Here is a 17,248-nt window from a genome sequence, read left to right on the forward strand (position 1 = left end):
TAGGTGCTGAACCAAAAATGGGCCAGCTCCTAACATTAAAATTCCTGCTTTTCAAATAAAGATACCAAGAGAACAAATAAACATTGATAATAGGAGAAAATTGGAAAGTTGCCTAAAATTGTCTGCTCAATCATGAAAGAAAAAACATTGGGTTTAATAACCCTTTAAGTGAAAAGTTTTAGTATTTATAAAGGAATGCATGCTGCCATATTGTAACAAAGGTTTTTTCTCAGCTTTAACAAGACTTCGAAAGCCACCAATTTTAAAAATTCAAATTACGAGAAAAGAAGACAAAATAATGAAAGCATATCCCATGGTGGTTTTACTACATATATAATTGTACATTTTAAATAATAGTATCAAAGAGTTTAATGCCCTTCTAAACTATTAAAATATATGCACATCTTCAGCACATGAAAAGGTAGGGAGGGATGTGCATTCACTCAAATTTGGAATAGAACAAATCTCGAATATAGCTGGTGCTAGCAGCATTCAGCTCTTTTTGGAACTGGATTTCTTCTTGTGAAAGTGCAACATACAAAAGATCTAAACAAATGAGACCACATATTATAAATGCAGCAAAAAATTGTCTGCAATTTTTTTTCCCTTTTAAATAAAATTGGGATCTTAGTCACACAATATGGCCATATTCTGCTCAGCCAGTCACCACTTACAAGTTGTCCCAAGATTGACTGGTCCTAACACTATAAAGTTTAGCCTTACTGGGCTGAATCATTCTATTCTAATATACCAAAATAGAATTCCAACACTGCAGTACTATACCTCAAATCAAGACTGCACATAAAATGTTTTTGTTAGGTGTGTTTAACTAAACCCCCTTCTTGTATTTCTTAAATTTAAAGTGAATGTAAAGTTTCATCAAGTAGTGCTTGGTTTTTAAAAATATTATTTACATTGCACCATATTTGTAGAAACTCTTACCTCTTCATCTTGAAAGCCACTCCAGCCAATCTCCAGCCCGTCGCAAGTCTCTTCCTACGTCAGCAATGACGATTCCGGCATCCTCCAATCACAGCTCCCCCCCCAGGGGCAGCATTGCCTAAAGCAACGCCGTGATTGGAGAAAGGCCGGAATCGTCATTTCTGACGTAGAAAGATGCTTGCGACGGGCGGGGGAAGCGACATCAGTGATCCGGCTTTCAAGATGAAGAGGTATTTCTACAAATATGGTGCAATGTTAAGTTTCATCAATGAAAGTGCCCCTGTTTTTAATAGTATTTTTAAAAACTGGGCACTACTTGATGAAACTTTACATTCACTTTAAAGGGAGACTGACCAAATCCTTTTGGTTAAAGCACAGCACCCTGCTCAGGTGTGTTCCAGATAATGTAATTGAGTTTAGTCTCATTATGTGCAGTCTTGATTTGAGGCATAGTACTGCAGTGTTGGAATTCTATTTTGGTATATTAGAATTTAATGATTCAGCCCACAGTAAGGCTAAACTTTATAAAGTTAGGACCAGTCTACCTTGGGACACATTGTAAGTGGTGACTGGCTGAGTAGAATATGGCCATATTGTGTGACTAAGATCCCAATTTTATTTGAAAGTAAAAAGTTTTTTGCAGGCAATTTTGTGCTGCATTTATATCTGGTCTCATTTGTTTGGATGTGCGCCAATACTGTTCGTCTTGTATTTACTTTGGCAGCATTCCCACAATATGTGTGCTAATATATAAAATGTTTGTTAGGTGTGCTTAACCAAACCCCCTTGTTGTATTTATACAAAAGATATGTATTTTAACAAATCTGTGTGTCGCAATTTCAAAAGAAGAAATCCGACTCTGAAACTAGCTGAATGCTGCTAGCGGCGGCCAGATTCAGCGTTAATTCTATGTAAGCACATCACTTACAAAAGGGAAGGACATTTTAAACGACAAACTATTACAATAAAAATACACACTTGCCATTGCTGCTTTTTGTGTGTTTAACTTACGTTTCTGTAGTAGAAGATATTTTCCAGATGTAATGTACAGTGAGCATATAGATCTACGCAAACATATGCAGTGATCTTAAAGTTACCTTTAATTCAAATTATCTTGATATAGTTTCCTCATTTAGACTTGGCGTTGCAATGCTTGTAATTCCAGAAGCATACATCACTCTTCCTTCACACAGATTGGACGACCGGGTGCTTTATTTGGCTAATTTCACTTCAGGACACAGTAATTTATTCAATGATCTAAAAGATTTGACAGTGGCACACTTCTGTTGTTCGTTTCAAAGGCACTGTATGTATTATATATTTTACTGTATAAAAGTACATTTCTCAGTGGGATATTACGACCTAAAAAAATTTTTTTCATGAGAATAAGATTTATTTGGAAGACAACAGGAAATAGGTCAGTATACAACTTTGACTTTAAAGTGAATGTCAATTTTGATGCTAAAGTGTCCGGTTTTTAAAAATTTGATTAAAAACAGGGGCACTTCAATTCATCAAAATTAAACATTTCACTCCTGTTGAGAAAAACAAAACAAAAAACTTACTTTTTATTTTTCACAGCAGCTCCAGCTTCCTCCGCCCGTCGCAAAGCCTCTTCCTGGGTCTAAAATGAGGAATCCGGCTTCCTCCAATCACGGCGTTGAATCAGACACCGATTCCCCCGGGGGGGAAGCCGTGATTGAAGAATGACCTATCCATCATTTCTGACGTCAGAAAAGGCTTGCAACTACCGGAGGAAGCTGGAGCTGCTGTGAAGATTAAAAGGTAAGTTTTTTTTCCGCAACAGGAGTGAAATGTACATTTTGATAAATTAAAGTGCCCCTGTTTTTAATCGAATTTTTAAAAACCGGGCACTTTAGCATCAAAATTGACATTCACTTTAAGGATGGATCACTTACTGACTGCTAATCAAAACTCCCACCACTGTATTGGCAGACGGAACAAGAATATCAGTCTTATTGGGGAGAAAAAAAAAAGTCTACAATATAATTTTTATTGTTATAAAAGATAGATAATCTCTTTATTACCCATTCCTCAGTTTTGCATAACCAACACAGTTATATTAATATACTTTTTACCTATGTGATTACCTTGTATCTAAGCATCTTCTGACAGCCCCCTGATAACATGACTTATCTATTGACTGGCATTTTAGCCAATTAGAGCTGTGTTGTGCTGACTCTTTCATAACTCAACAGACATGAGCACAATGTTATCTTTATGGCCCACATGAAATAGCAGTCTCTTGTTGTGAAAAGTGAATAAAGCATGTGATAAGAAGATGTCTGTAGTGGCTTAGAAACAGGCAGAAATATAGAGGTTTAAATGTTATAAAGTATATTAATATAACAATGTTGGTTGTGCAAAGATGGGGAATGGGTAATAAAGGCATTATCTATCTTTTTAAACTATAACAATTTTAGTGTTGACTGTCCCTTTAAAGGACCAGTCTACTTCATCATTTGTATTGTTTAAAAAGAAAGACAAATCCCTTTATTACCCATTCCCAGTTTTGCATAGCAGTTATATTAATTAAGCCTCTGCAGACTGTCACCTTATCTTGGTGCTTTTGACAGAATTGCATTTTAGCCAATCAGTGCCAACTCAAATAACTCCACGGGTGTGAGCACAAGTTTAGCTACATGGCACACATGAACTAGCTCTGTCTAATTGGGAAAAACTGTCAAAATGCACTGAGATAAGAGGCAGCCTTCAAGTGCTTAGAAATAAGCATGTGAGCCTGCCTAGGTTAAGCCTTCCACAAAGAATACCAATAGAACAAAGCGAATTTGATGAAAAAAGTACATTAGAAGTTGTTTAAAATTGCATGCCCTATCTGAATCATGAAAGTTTGACTAGACTTTTCCTTCAACCCCTTAACGACCAAGGATGTGCAGGGTACGTCATACAAAAACTGGTAGTTAATGACCAAGGACGTACCCTGCATGTCCTCAGGGTTTTCAAGCACTGGACTAATTAGTGTTGGGAAAGGGATCTGGGAGGTGGGTAGGGTATTGAGGGGGCGGGCAGCTACACTACAGAAAATGGAGTCTTTTAAATTTATTTATTTATTTAAAATAAAGCACATTTCTAGCAAAGTGCGAACTGGCAGACAGCTGCCAGTACCCAAGATGGCGGCAAACAGGTAGAGGGTTAGAGAGCTGTTGGGGGGGGATCAGGGAGGTTGGGGGCTAAGGGGGATCCAACACTGCAGAAAAAAAAAGCCTTTTATTTTAATACTGGCAGACTTTCTTCCAGTAATTAAAATGGCAGTGACAATTGTGCGGTGGGGGGAGGGAAGAGAGCTGTTTGAGGGGGGTCAGTGAGAGATCAAGGAGTGGGATGTTTAAGGTGGGAGGCTGATCTCTACACTAAAGCTAAAATTAACCCTACAAGTTACCTAATTAACCCCTTCACTGCTGGGCATAATACAAGTGTGGTGCGCAGCGGCATTTAGCGGCCTTCTAATTACCAAAAATTAATGCCAAAGCCATATAGGTCTGCTATTTCTGAACAAAGGGGATCCCAGAGAAGCATGCCATAATTGCACAAGCTGTTTGTAAATAATTTCAGTGAGAAACTTAAAGTTAGTAAAAATGTGAACGATTTTTTTTTTTAATTTGATTGCATTTGGCGGTGAAATGGTGGCATGAAAATTACCAAAATGTGCCTAGATCAATACTTTGGGTTGTCTACTAAAAAAATATATACACGTGAAGGGTTATTCAGAGATTCCTTACATATAGTGTTAAAATGTAACTATTGCTTATTTTGAAAAAAACACAATTTATGCTTACGAGATAAAACAAAATTTATGCTTACCTGATAAATTTATTTCTCTTGTGGTGTATCCAGTCCACGGATTCATCCATTACTTGTGGGATATTCTCCTTCCCAACAGGAAGCTGCAAGAGGATCACCCACAGAGGAGCTGTCTATATAGCTCCTCCCCTAACTGCCACCTCCAGTCACTCGACCGAAGACAAGCAAGAGAGTGGTCACTAGTTTAAAAATAAAAAACACCTGCCTTAAAATGACAGGGTGGGCCGTGGACTGGATACACCACAAGAGAAATAAATTTATCAGGTAAGCATAAATTTTGTTTTCTCTTGTAAGGTGTATCCAGTCCACGGATTCATCCATTACTTGTGGGATACCAATACCAAAGCTATAGGACACGGATGAAGGGAGGGACAAGGCAGTCGCTTAAACGGAAAGCACCACTGCCTGTAAGACCTTTCTCCCAAAATAGCCTCCGAAGATGAAAATAAATACCATGATATCACAAGAATGAAACAAAATGTGAAATAAATGTGATAAAATAATAAAAAATGAAGACTAACAAAAGTGTACTAAATACTCATAAAAAGTTCTTTATAAGGATATGTGTGTAATTTTCGAAATCTTCGATCTTCTATTTTCCTTTGATCCTCATATAGAAAGAGAGAAAGAAATGCCACATAGCGTGATTCTGTGATTATTCAAGATGCAGAATGCGTGTTTACAAATGCTTACTCACATGAGATGGAGCTATAGCCTAGCTCAGGTTTATGCGCACACCCGGTATTATACTGTTGGGTAAACAGTTGCTTGAGCCGGATTTAGGTAAAAAGATTTATTAAAATACAAATGTAAAAAGCGTCACAAGGGCTGCAAGAAGCACCAAATATACATAGGGTTGGCAATACAATTAAGTAGTTGCTCGCATTGAGCTTATACTTTCTGCACTCCTGACCTAAGTTTCTAGTACTGTGTATAAGCTCAATGCGAGCAACTACTTAATTGTATTGCCAACCCTATGTATATTTGGTGCTTCTTGCAGCCCTTGTGACGCTTTTTACATTTGTATTTTAATAAATCTTTTTACCTAAATCCGGCTCAAGCAACTGTTTACCCAACAGTATAATACCGGGTGTGCGCATAAACCTGAGCTAGGCTATAGCTCCATCTCATGTGAGTAAGCATTTGTAAACACGCATTCTGCATCTTGAATAATCACAGAATCACGCTATGTGGCATTTCTTTCTCTCTTTCTATATGAGGATCAAAGGAAAATAGAAGATCGAAGATTTCGAAAATTACACACATATCCTTATAAAGAACTTTTTATGAGTATTTAGTACACTTTTGTTAGTGTTCATTTTTTATTATTTTATCACATTTATTTCACATAGCCTCCGAAGAAGCAAAAGTATCAAATTTGTAGAATTTAGAAAAAGTATGAAGCGAAGACCAAGTCGCCGCCTTACAAATCTGTTCAACAGAAGCCTCATTTTTAAAAGCCCATGTGGAAGCCACCGCTCTAGTGGAATGAGCTGTAATTCTTTCAGTAGGCTGCTGGCCAGCAGTCTCATAAGCTAAGCGAATTATACTTCTTAACCAAAAGGAAAGAGAAGTTGCTGAAGCCTTTTGGCCTTTCCTCTGTCCAGAGTAGACAACAAATAATGCAGATGTTTGACGAAAATCTTTAGTAGCTTGTAAATAAAACTTTAAAGCACGAACCACGTCAAGATTGTGTAATAGACGTTCCTTTTTTGAAGAAGGATTAGAACACAGTGACGGAACAACAATCTCCTGATTGATATTCCTATTAGATACCACCTTAGGAAGAAACCCAGGTTTGGTACGCAAAACTACCTTATCTGCATGGAAGATCAGATAAGGGGAATCACACTGCAAGGCAGATAACTCTGAAACTCTTCGAGCCGAAGAGATAGCTACCAAAAACGGAACTTTCCAAGATAAAAGCTTGATATCTATGGAATGCAGAGGTTCAAACGGAACCCCTTGAAGAACTTTAAGAACTAAATTTAAACTCCATGGCGAAGCAACAGGTTTAAACACAGGCTTGATTCTAACTAAGCCCTAACAAAACGCCTAAACGTCTGGAACATCCGCCAGACGCTTGTGCAAAAGAATACACAGAGCAGAAATCTGTCCCTTTAAGGAACTAATAAAACAAAAAAGAAAGGGCGCCTCCTAGTGTAGCCAGTATATATAAGGATAAATAGAATGAGATATAGATTTTGTACTCACATGTAGTGAAGGCAAAGATAATGCCTAGATGAGCAGTCTGGAAACTTATCAATGTCCCAGTTGACTGTGCATAAGAATGCTAGGGCAGCTCCTCTTAGTAGATTTCCAAAATCATCTGAAAAGTAAAAAGATATACAGAGGGCGACTCCTAGTGTGGAATTAGTAAGCAGAGTGTGAACCCACCAGCTTTACCCTTCAGAGATATACTCACAAAGTATAGAGCACACTGTAGTGCTAATGAAGCAAGCTGGGTATATTAAAAGTGGCCCAGCGCACATACCACTCCGGTGAAAGATGGTCCAATGTATTAAAAATGTTCAGATAAAAAATCCAGGAGACTCCAGATATATATAAAAAAAACACTTTATATGAAGATATAACAAAGTACAATAAAAATCAGTAGAATTCGCTACGCGTTTCTCAGAGCTACCACTCTGTTTCCTCAGGCAAGTTATCTTGCCTGAGGAAACAGAGTGGTAGCTCTGAGAAACGCATGTGCTCTATACTTTGTGAGTATATCTCTGAAGGGTAAAGCTGGTGGGTTCACACTCTGCTTACTAATTCCACACTAGGAGTCGCCCTCTGTATATCTTTTTACCTTTAAGGAACTAGCTGACAATCCCTTCTCCAATCCTTCTTGGAGAAAAGATAATATCCTGGGAATCCTGACTTTACTCCATGAGTAACCCATGGATTCACACCAATGAAGATATTTACACCATATCTTATGATAGATTTTCCTGGTGACAGGCTTTCGAGCCTGAATTAAGGTATCAATGACTGATTCGGAGAAACCACGTTTTGATAAAATTAAGCGTTCAATCTCCAAGCAGTCAGACGCAGAGAAATTGGATTTGGATGGTTGAAAGGACCCTGAAGTAGAAGGTCCTGCCTCAGTGGTAGAGTCCATGGTGGAAGGGATGACATGTCCACCAGATCTGCATACCAAGTCCTGCGTGGCCACGCAGGTGCTATCAAAATCACTGAAGCTCTCTCCTGCTTGATCTTGGCAATCAGACGAGGGAGCAGAGGAAACAGTGGAAACACATAGGCCAGGTTGAAAGACCAAGGCGCTGCTAGAGCATCTATTAGCGCTGCCTTGGGATCCCTGGACCTGGATTCGTAACAAGGAAGCTTGGCATTCTGACGAGACGCCTTGAGATCCAATTCTGGTTTGCCCCAAAGTTAAATCAACTGGGCAAATACCTCCGGATGGAGCTCCCACTCCCCCGGATGAAAAGTCTGTCAACTTAGAAAATCCGCCTCCCAGTTCTCTACTCCTGGGATATGGATAGCTGATAAATGGCAAGAGTGAACCTCTGCCCATAGAATTATTTTTGAAACCTCCAACATTGCTAGGGAACTCCTTGTTCCCCCTTGATGGTTGATGTAGGCAACAGTCGTGATGTTGTCCGACTGAAATCTGATGAACCTGACCGCAGCTAGCTGAGGCCAAGCCTGAAGAGCATTGAATATTGCTCTTAGTTCCAGAATGTTTATCGGAAGGAATGTCTCCTCCTGAGTCCACAAGCCCTGAGCCTTCAGGGAGTTCCAGACTGCACCCCAGCCCAGAAGGCTTGCATCTGTCGTTACTATTGTCCAATCTGGCCTGCGGAAGTTCATACCCTTGGAAAGATGGACCCGAGATAACCACCAGAGAAGAGAATCCCTGGTCTCTTGATCCAGATTTAGTAGAAGGGACAAATCTGTGTAATCCCCATTCCACTGACTGAGCATGCAGAGTTGCAGCGGTCTGAGATGTAGGCGGGCAAACGGCACTATGTCCATTGCCGCTACCATTAAGCCGATAACATCCATACACTGAGCCACTGAAGGGCGAGAAGTAGAATAAATAACACGGCAGGAGTTTAGAAGTTTTGACAACCTGGCCTCTGTCAGGTAAATCTTCATTTCTACAGAATCTATCAGAGTTCCTAGGAAGGAAACTCTTGTGAGAGGGGATAGAGAACTTTTTTCTTCATTCACTTTCCACCCATGCGACCTCAGAAATGCCAGAACAATGTCTGTATGGGACCTGGCGATTTGAAAATTCGACACCTGTATTAGAATGACGTCTAGGTAAGGGGTTACTGCTATACCCCGCGGCCTTAGAACCGCTAGGAGTGACCCCAGAACCTTCGTAAAGATTCTTGGTGCCGGAGCTAACCCAAAGGGAAGAGCCACAAACTGGTAATGCCTGTCTAGGAAGGCGAACCTGAGAAACCGATGATGATCTCTGTGTATCGGAATGTGCAGATAAGCATCCTTTAAGTCCACGGTAGTCATATATTGACCCTCCTGGATCATAGGAAGGATGGTTCGAATAGTCTCCATCTTGAAGGATGGGACCCTGAGAAATTTGTTTAGGATCTTGAGATCTAAGATTGGTCTGAAGGTTCCCTCTTTCTTGGGAACCACAAAGAGATTTGAATAGAAGCCTTGCCCCTGTTCCTCCTTTGGAACTGGGTGGATCACTCCCATAACTAGGAGGTATTGAACACAATGTAAGAATGCCTCTCTCTTTATCTGGTTTGCAGATAATTGTGAGAGATGAAATCTTCCTTTTGGGGAAGAAGCTTTGAAGTCCAGAAGATATCCCTGGGACACAATTTCCAACGCCCAGGGATCCTGGACATCTCTTGCCCAAGCCTGGTCGAAGAGAGAAAGTCTGCCCCCTACTAGATCTGTTACCGGATCGGGGGCTTATGTTTCATGCTGTCTTAGAGGCAGCAGCAGGTTTTTTGGCCTGCTTTCCTTTGTTCCAAGCCTGGTTAGGTCTCTAGACCGGCTTGGACTGCGCAAAATTTCCCTCTTGTTTTGTATTAGAGGAAGTTGAAGCTGCGCCACTCGAAGTTTCGAAAGGCACGAAAAATTAGGCTGTTTGGTCCTTAATTTGTTGGACCTATCCTGAGGAAGGGTGTGACCTTTTCCTCCAGTAATATCAGAAATGATCTCCTTCAGTCCAGGCCCGAATAGGGTCTGCCCTTTGAAGGGAATGTTGAGAAGCTTAGACTTTGAAGTAACGTCAGCTGACCAGGATTTAAGCCATAGCGCCCTACGCGCCTGAATAGCAAAACCTGAGTTCTTAGCCGTTAGTTTGGTTAAATGAACGACGTCAGAAACAAATGAATTGGCTAGTTTAAGGGCTTTAAGCTTGTCAAGGATATCATCCAATGGGGTTTCTACCTGTAGAGCCTCTTTTAAAGACTCAAACCAGAAGGCCGCAGCAGCAGTGACAGGGGCAATGCATGCAAGGGGCTGGAGAATAAAACCTTGTTGAATAAAAAATTTCTTAAGGTAACCCTCTAATTTTTTGTCCATTGGGTCTAGAAAAGCACAACTGTCCTCGACAGGGATAGTGGTACGCTTCGCTAGAGTAGAGACTGCTTCCTCCACCTTAGGGACCGTTTGCCACAGGTCCCGTGTAGCGGCATCTATGGGAAACATCTTTTTAAAAACAGGAGGGGGAGAGAACGGTACACCTGGTCTATCCCATTCCTTAGTAATAATTTCTGAAAACCTCTTAGGTATTGGAAAAACATCAGTGTAAACAGGCACTGCGTAGTACTTATCCAATTTACACAATTTCTCTGGGACTACAATGGCGTCACAGTCATCCAGAGTTGCTAAAACCTCCCTGAGCAACATGCGGAGGTGTTCAAGCTTAAATTTAAATGTAGACATATCAGAATCAGGTTGAAGTGTCTTCCCCAAGTCAGAAAAGTCACCCACAGATAGAAGCTCTCCTTCTTCGGCTTCTGCACATTGTGAGGGTATATCGGACATAGCTACTAAAGCGTCAGAGAGCTCTGTATTTTTTCTAGTCCCAGAGCTGTCTCGCTTTCCTTGTAACCCTGGCAGTTTGGACAATACTTCTGTAAGAGTATGATTCATAACTGCCTCCCTGTCTTGTAAAGTACACGCAATGGGCGCGCTAGATGTACTTGGCGCCTCTTGAGCGGGAGTTAAAGGCTCTGACACGTGGGGAGAGTTAGTCGGCATAACTTCCCCCTTGTCAATTTCCTCTGGTGATAAATCTTTTAAAGCCAGAATATGGTCTTTAAAACTTATAGTAAGATCAGTGCATTTGGTACACACTCTAAGAGGGGGTTCCACAATGGCTTCTAAACATAATGAACAAGGAGTTTCCTCTATGTCAGACATGTTTAACAGACTAGTAATGAGACCAGCAAGCTTTGAAAACACTTTAATTAATGTAAAAAAACAGAATATGAAAAACGGTACTGTGCCTTTGTTTTTTTCCCTTAAACACAAAAACTGCAAAACAGTGAAAAAAGCAGTTAACTATGAAATTTTTACAGTGTATATAATAGACTAAAATAGCATTGCACCCACTTGTAAATGGATGATTAACCCCTCAGGTTCAAAAACGAAGCAAAAAAACGGTAAAAAACGTTTTAACAGTCACAAGCAAACTGCCACAGCTCTACTGTAACTCCTACCTTCCCATAAAACGACTTTTTGAGGCACAAAAACCCTTTACAGAGGTCCAATATGTCAGGGGACTCCTACAGGGAATCTGGATGTCTCAGGATGTAATTAACAACTGCGCAATGAGAGCGCGAAAATAGGCCCCTCCCACCATGCACTCAAAGTCAGAGGGCCTTAAAAAACTAGCCATGTGGAAAACTAGGCCCCAAATAAAGATTTATCACCTCAGTAAAAAAACGTTCCATATATATATTTTACATACTAAGCCATAATAGAAAGTAATATGAAAATTACCCTTTACTGCAAGCATGATGCCAGTCATTATTAAATCACTGCAATCAGGCTTACCTTAACTATATCAGGCACTGTCAGCATTTTCTAGTTCTTATAATCCTCTAGAAAAAAATATACTGAACATACCTCAGGGCAGTTAATTCTGCAGGCCGTTCTCCCAGCTGAAGTTTCCCCATATTCTTCAGTTGTGTGAACAGCAGTGGACCTTAGTTACAACCTGCTAAGATCATCAAAAACCTCAGGCAAATTCTTCTTCTAATTTCTGCCTGAGGTGAAAAAACAGTACAACGCCGGCACCGTTTAAAATTAAACTTTTGATTGAAGATAAACTACACTAATTCACCACATCTCTCTAGCTACTTCCCTTGTCGAGAGCTGCAAGAGAATGACTGGAGATGGCAGTTAGGGGAGGAGCTATATAGACAGCTCTGCTGTGGGTGATCCTCTTGCAGCTTCCTGTTGGGAAGGAGAATATCCCACAAGTAATGGATGAATCCATGGACTGGATACACCTTACAAGAGAAATTCCTTTCCTTCCTGGCAGGGAGAGTCCACAACTTTATTCCTTACTTTTGGGAAATACAACACCTGGCCACCAGGAGGAGGCAAAGACACCCCAGCCAAATGATTAAATATCCCTATTTCCCCTATCCCCCAGTCCTTCTGCCGAGGGAACAAGGAAAAGTAGGAGAAACATCAGGGTATAAAAAGGTGCCAGAAAAATATAAAAAGGGAGCCGCCCATCCATAAAATAAAATTACGTGCGGGGTCGTGGACTCTCCCTGCCAGGAAGGAAATTTTATCTGGTAAGCATAAATTATGTTTTCCTTCCATAAGGCAGGGAGAATCCACGACTTCATTCCTTACTGTTGGGAAAACTATACCCAAGCGACAGAGGACACTGACAGACCGAATAACGGGAGGGAACAGAAAAAGAGGCAGACCCTATTCTGAGGGCACCAAAGCCTGCAAAACATTTCTCCTGAAAGCTGCTTCAAAAGCCAACACATCAAACTTGTAAAATTTAGAAAAGGTGTACAAGGAGGACCAGGTAGCCGCCTTACAAATCTGATCCATTGAGGCTTCATTCTTAAAAGCACAAGAGGAAGCCACTGCTCTAGTGGAATGAGCTGTCATCCTCTCAGGAGGCTGTCATCCCGCTGTCTCATAAGCTAAGCGGATGACACTCATCAACCAGAAAGGTAGAGAAGTCGTAGTAGCCTTCTGCCCCTTACGCTTCCCCGCATAGATGACAAAGATGAAGATTGTCTGAATTCATTAGTAGCCTGAAGATAGAACTTCAAGGCACAACCCTCTCTAGATTGTAAAGCAAACGTTTCTTCGCTGAAGGAGGATTAGGACACAAGGAAAGAACAACAATTTCTTGATTTATGTTACGATTTGACACCACCTTAGAGAGAAACCCTAGTTTAGTGCGAACCCGTCTTATCAGTATGAAAAAACAGATAAGGGGGATCACATTGCAAAGCAGAAATCTCAGAAACTTTGCGCGCAGAGGCAATAGCCAACAGAAAAAGAACCTTCCATCATCTTAATGTCAACAGTATGCATAGGCTCAAACGGTGCCTGTTGCAAAACATTAAGAACAAGATTGAGGCTCCAAGGCGGAGCCCCAGATCTAAACACGGGTCTGATCCTAGCCAGAGCCTTAACAAAAGGACTGCACATCCGGAAGCTCAGCCAACCTTTTGTGCATTAACACCAACAGAGCTGATATCTGTCCCTTCAAGGAACTTACAGATAGGCCCTTCTCCAGTCCATCCTAGAGGAAAGCTAGAATTCTGGCAACCATAACCTTATGCCAGGAAAAGTCACGCTCTTCACACCAGTACACGTAAGTCCTCCACACTTTATGGTAAATACGACGAGTAACTGTCTTAAAAGCTTGAACCAGAGTGTCGATAACACAATCAGAGAACCCTCTAAGCGCTCAATCTCCACGCAGCCAGCCTCAGAGAATCTAGATTTTGATCTCTATGCGACAAGGTAACCTCCACTGAGGAGATGAGGACATCCCCACCAGATCCGCAAACCACGTCCTTCGCAGCCACGAAGGAGCAATCAGAATCACAGATGTTCGCTCCTGCTTGATGCGAGCCACCACACGAGGGAGAAGCGGTAATGGAGGAAAAAGATATATGAGACTGAACCTCCATGGTACTGATAGGGCATCTATCAATACCGCCAGAGGATCCCTCGACCTGTACCTGGGTAGCTTGGTATTGAGGCGGCATGCCATGAGATCTATCTACAGTGTCCCCCGCTCGTTGCATATCTCTGCAAAAACCTTGCGGTGAAGAGACCATTTCCCTGGGTGATAGGATTGCCTGCTGAGGAAGTCTGCTTCCCAGTTGTCCACACTCTAGTATCTGAGATACTTCTCTCATTGCCAAGGAACTTCTCAATCCCCCTTGATGGTTGACATAGGCACCCAAGGTTATATTGTCTGATTGGAATCTGATAAACTAGGACAAACCCAGAAGGTGCCAAGCCTTCAAGGCATTGAAGATTGCCCAGAGTTCTAAAATATTGATCGGAAGGACTCCTGAGTCCACAGACCTTGTGCCTTCTTGGCACCCCAAACAGCTCCCCAGCCGGGAAAGGCTTGCGTCCGTAGTAACAACCTTCCAGGACAGTCTGAAAAACCACGTGCCTTAGGACAGATGGTCTGGACAAAGCCACCAGGAGAGTGAGTCGCTCGACAGGCTGTCCAGCACAATCTGTTGAGACAGATCTGAATGGTTGCTGTTCCATTGTCTCAGCATGCATAGTTATAAGGGTCTGAGATGGAATCTGGCAAAAAGAATAATGTCAATGCAGGACACCATAAGTCCGATTACCTCCCTACACTGTGCCACTGAACGTCTTGAGGAGGCCTGTAGGGCAGACATGCAGAAGTTAGCTTGCAACGTCTCTGATTGGTGAGGAATATTCTCATGGATATGGAGTCTATTATAGTACCCAGGAAATTCACCCTTGTACTTGGAGTAAGAACTCTTTTCCAAGTTTATCTTCGATCCATGTGATCAAAGAAGACGAGAAGGGACTACAAATATTCTTCCGCTAGACGAAAAGATGGTGCCTGTACCAAGATAACATCCAGGTAAGGCGCTACTGCAATACCTCGTGTTCTGGCAACGGCTAGAAGAGCCCCCAGAACCTTTGTAAATATCGAAGCAGTAGCTAGGCCAAACCGAAGAGCTATGAACTGGAAGTGCTGATCCAGAAAAGCAAACCACAGGAACAGAAAATATTCCCTGTGAATCGGGACGTGAAGGTATGCATTCTTCAGGTCTATTGTGGTCATAAACTGTCCTTCCTGAACCAGAGGCAGGATTGGCCGTATTGTTTCCATCTTGAAAGAGGTAACACTCAGAAACTTGTTTAAGCACTTTGGGCTAGATTTAACAAAGCCCTACAGCTGCAAGTTCTCACAAGAACTTGCTCACAGTCATTTATCAAGCAGCGGTTACCAGACCACCGCTTCCTGAACCTCATTGCCACCTCTAAGGTGGCGAAATTCAATCTCCTCGGTCGAGTCCGACCGAGGAGATTGACAGCTCCTGCCAGCGCGTGATTGGCTGTGCGCGGGCAGGGGGCGGGATTGCACACGAGTGCAAAATTGCGCTTGTGTGCAATGTTGATTACCTGTGGGTAATTTCTCCCCGCCACAGGCGAGCTGAGGCGTACAGGGGAGCGTGATAAATCTAGCCCTTTAGGTCCAGAATTGGACAGAAAGTTCCCTCCTCCTTTGGAACCACAAGAAGGTTTGAATAAAACCACAAACCTCTTTCTGATGTAGGTACCGGGACAATTACTCCTAGATAGATCCCGTACGCAACCTAAGAAGGCAGCCCTCTTTTCTGGTCTTGTTGAAACACTGGAGAGTAGGAATCTGCCCCTGGGCAGATAAGACTTGAATCCTATCCTGTATGCTTGAGATACAACCTCCAGGGCCCAAGGATCCTGTACATCCTGGAACCAAGCGTCTGATAGAACCTTCTAATGTAGTATCAGAGTCCTCCATAGCTTTGTATATACCCACAGAAGGACAATCAAAAAGAAACACCTTTATTTAAAAAAACTGCACCTTAATACTCCCAATGGCTGGGGCACTCACCACCTCCTAGACCCAGACAGCTAAAAGTGAAAACGCTCTCTTCAGGAGTGATGTCTGCAGCAGGATCTTAGATACGTAAGACAGGACTTTTCCTGCTATGAAAAAGGGCGCCAAGCTATTATGAGCTGCGCAACACTTCAAAAACGAAAGTGAAACCGATTGTTCCAAACCAAAAACACAGCCTATGAGCCTAAAAAAACTCACATTAAAGGGACAGTATACACTTATTTTCATATAACTGCATGTAATAGACACTACTATAAAGAATAAGAAGCACAGATACAGATTTAAAAATCTAGTATAAAACTGTTTAAAAAATTACTTAGAAGCTCTCAGTTTAGTTCTATTGAAAAGGTAGCTGGAAAGCCCATTGCAATTGGAAAATAAGACACTCCTCCCCCCTTCTTTTGCATATGAAAAGACCCTTTACACAAACATGAGCAAGCTGGAGAAGGTAGCTGACGGTATTCTCATAAAACTTTGGGGCTTGTTAGGAGTCTGAAAATCAGAGCAATGCTATTTAAAAATAAGCAAAACTATACTTTTTTTAAAAAAACAAAATTTATGCTTACCTGATAAATTTCTCTCTTGTGGTGTATCCAGTCCACGGGTTCATCCATTACTTGTGGGATATTCTCCTTCCCAACAGGAAGCTGCAAGAGGACACCCACAGCAGAGCTGTCTATATAGCTCCTCCCCTAACTGCCACCCTCAGTCATTCAACCGAAAAAAAACCAAGAAAAAGGAGAAAATATAGGGTGCAGTGGTGACTGTAGTTTAAAAATAAAAAACACCTGCCTTAAAGTGACAGGGTGGGCCGTTGACTGGATACACCACAAGTGAAAGAAATTTATCAGGTAAGCATAAATTTTGTTTTCTCTTGTAAGGTGTATCCAGTCCACGGGTTCATCCATTACTTGTGGGATACCAATACCAAAGCTTTAGGACACGGATGAAGGGAGGGACAAGGCAGGCACTTAAACGGAAGGCACCACTGCCTGCAAGACCTTTCTCCCAAAAATAGCCTTCGAGGAAGCAAAAGTATAAAATTTGTAGAATTTAGAAAAAGTATGAAGCAAAGACCAAGTCGCCGCCTTACAAATCTGTTCAACAGAGGCCTCATGTTTAAAAGCCCATGTGGCAGCTACCGCTCTAGTATAATGAGATGAAATTATTTGAGGAGGCTGCTGGCCAGCAGTCTCATAAGCTAAACGGATTATGCTTCTCAGCCAAAAAGAAAGAGAAGTTGCCGAAGCCTTTGGCCTCTCTCTCTTTCCAGAGTAGACGACAAACAATGCAGATGTTTGACGAAAATCCTTAGTAGCTTGCAATAAAAGTTTAAAGCACGAACCACGTCAAGAT

General features: G+C 41.6%; 1 protein-coding gene across 3 annotated transcripts in view; it reads right to left on the reverse strand.

The window, feature by feature from the left end:
- BRD1 (bromodomain containing 1) overlaps nt 1-17,248 on the reverse strand; it is a 308,361-nt gene that overhangs the window by 108,978 nt on the left and 182,135 nt on the right. Inside the window, exon 9 of one of the 3 annotated variants that reach the window (XM_053716623.1) lies at nt 2,025-2,199. The exons of the other annotated variants lie outside the window; for them this stretch is intronic. Within the exon in view, the coding sequence (XP_053572598.1) occupies nt 2,192-2,199 (8 nt within the window). The 3' untranslated portion in view covers nt 2,025-2,191. Of the gene's footprint in view, nt 1-2,024; nt 2,200-17,248 lie in introns of those variants that run through there. 3 annotated transcript variants of the gene reach the window in all.

This window comes from Bombina bombina, chromosome 6 (genome assembly GCF_027579735.1).
Source record: "Bombina bombina isolate aBomBom1 chromosome 6, aBomBom1.pri, whole genome shotgun sequence".
Lineage (NCBI taxonomy): Eukaryota > Metazoa > Chordata > Amphibia > Anura > Bombinatoridae > Bombina > Bombina bombina.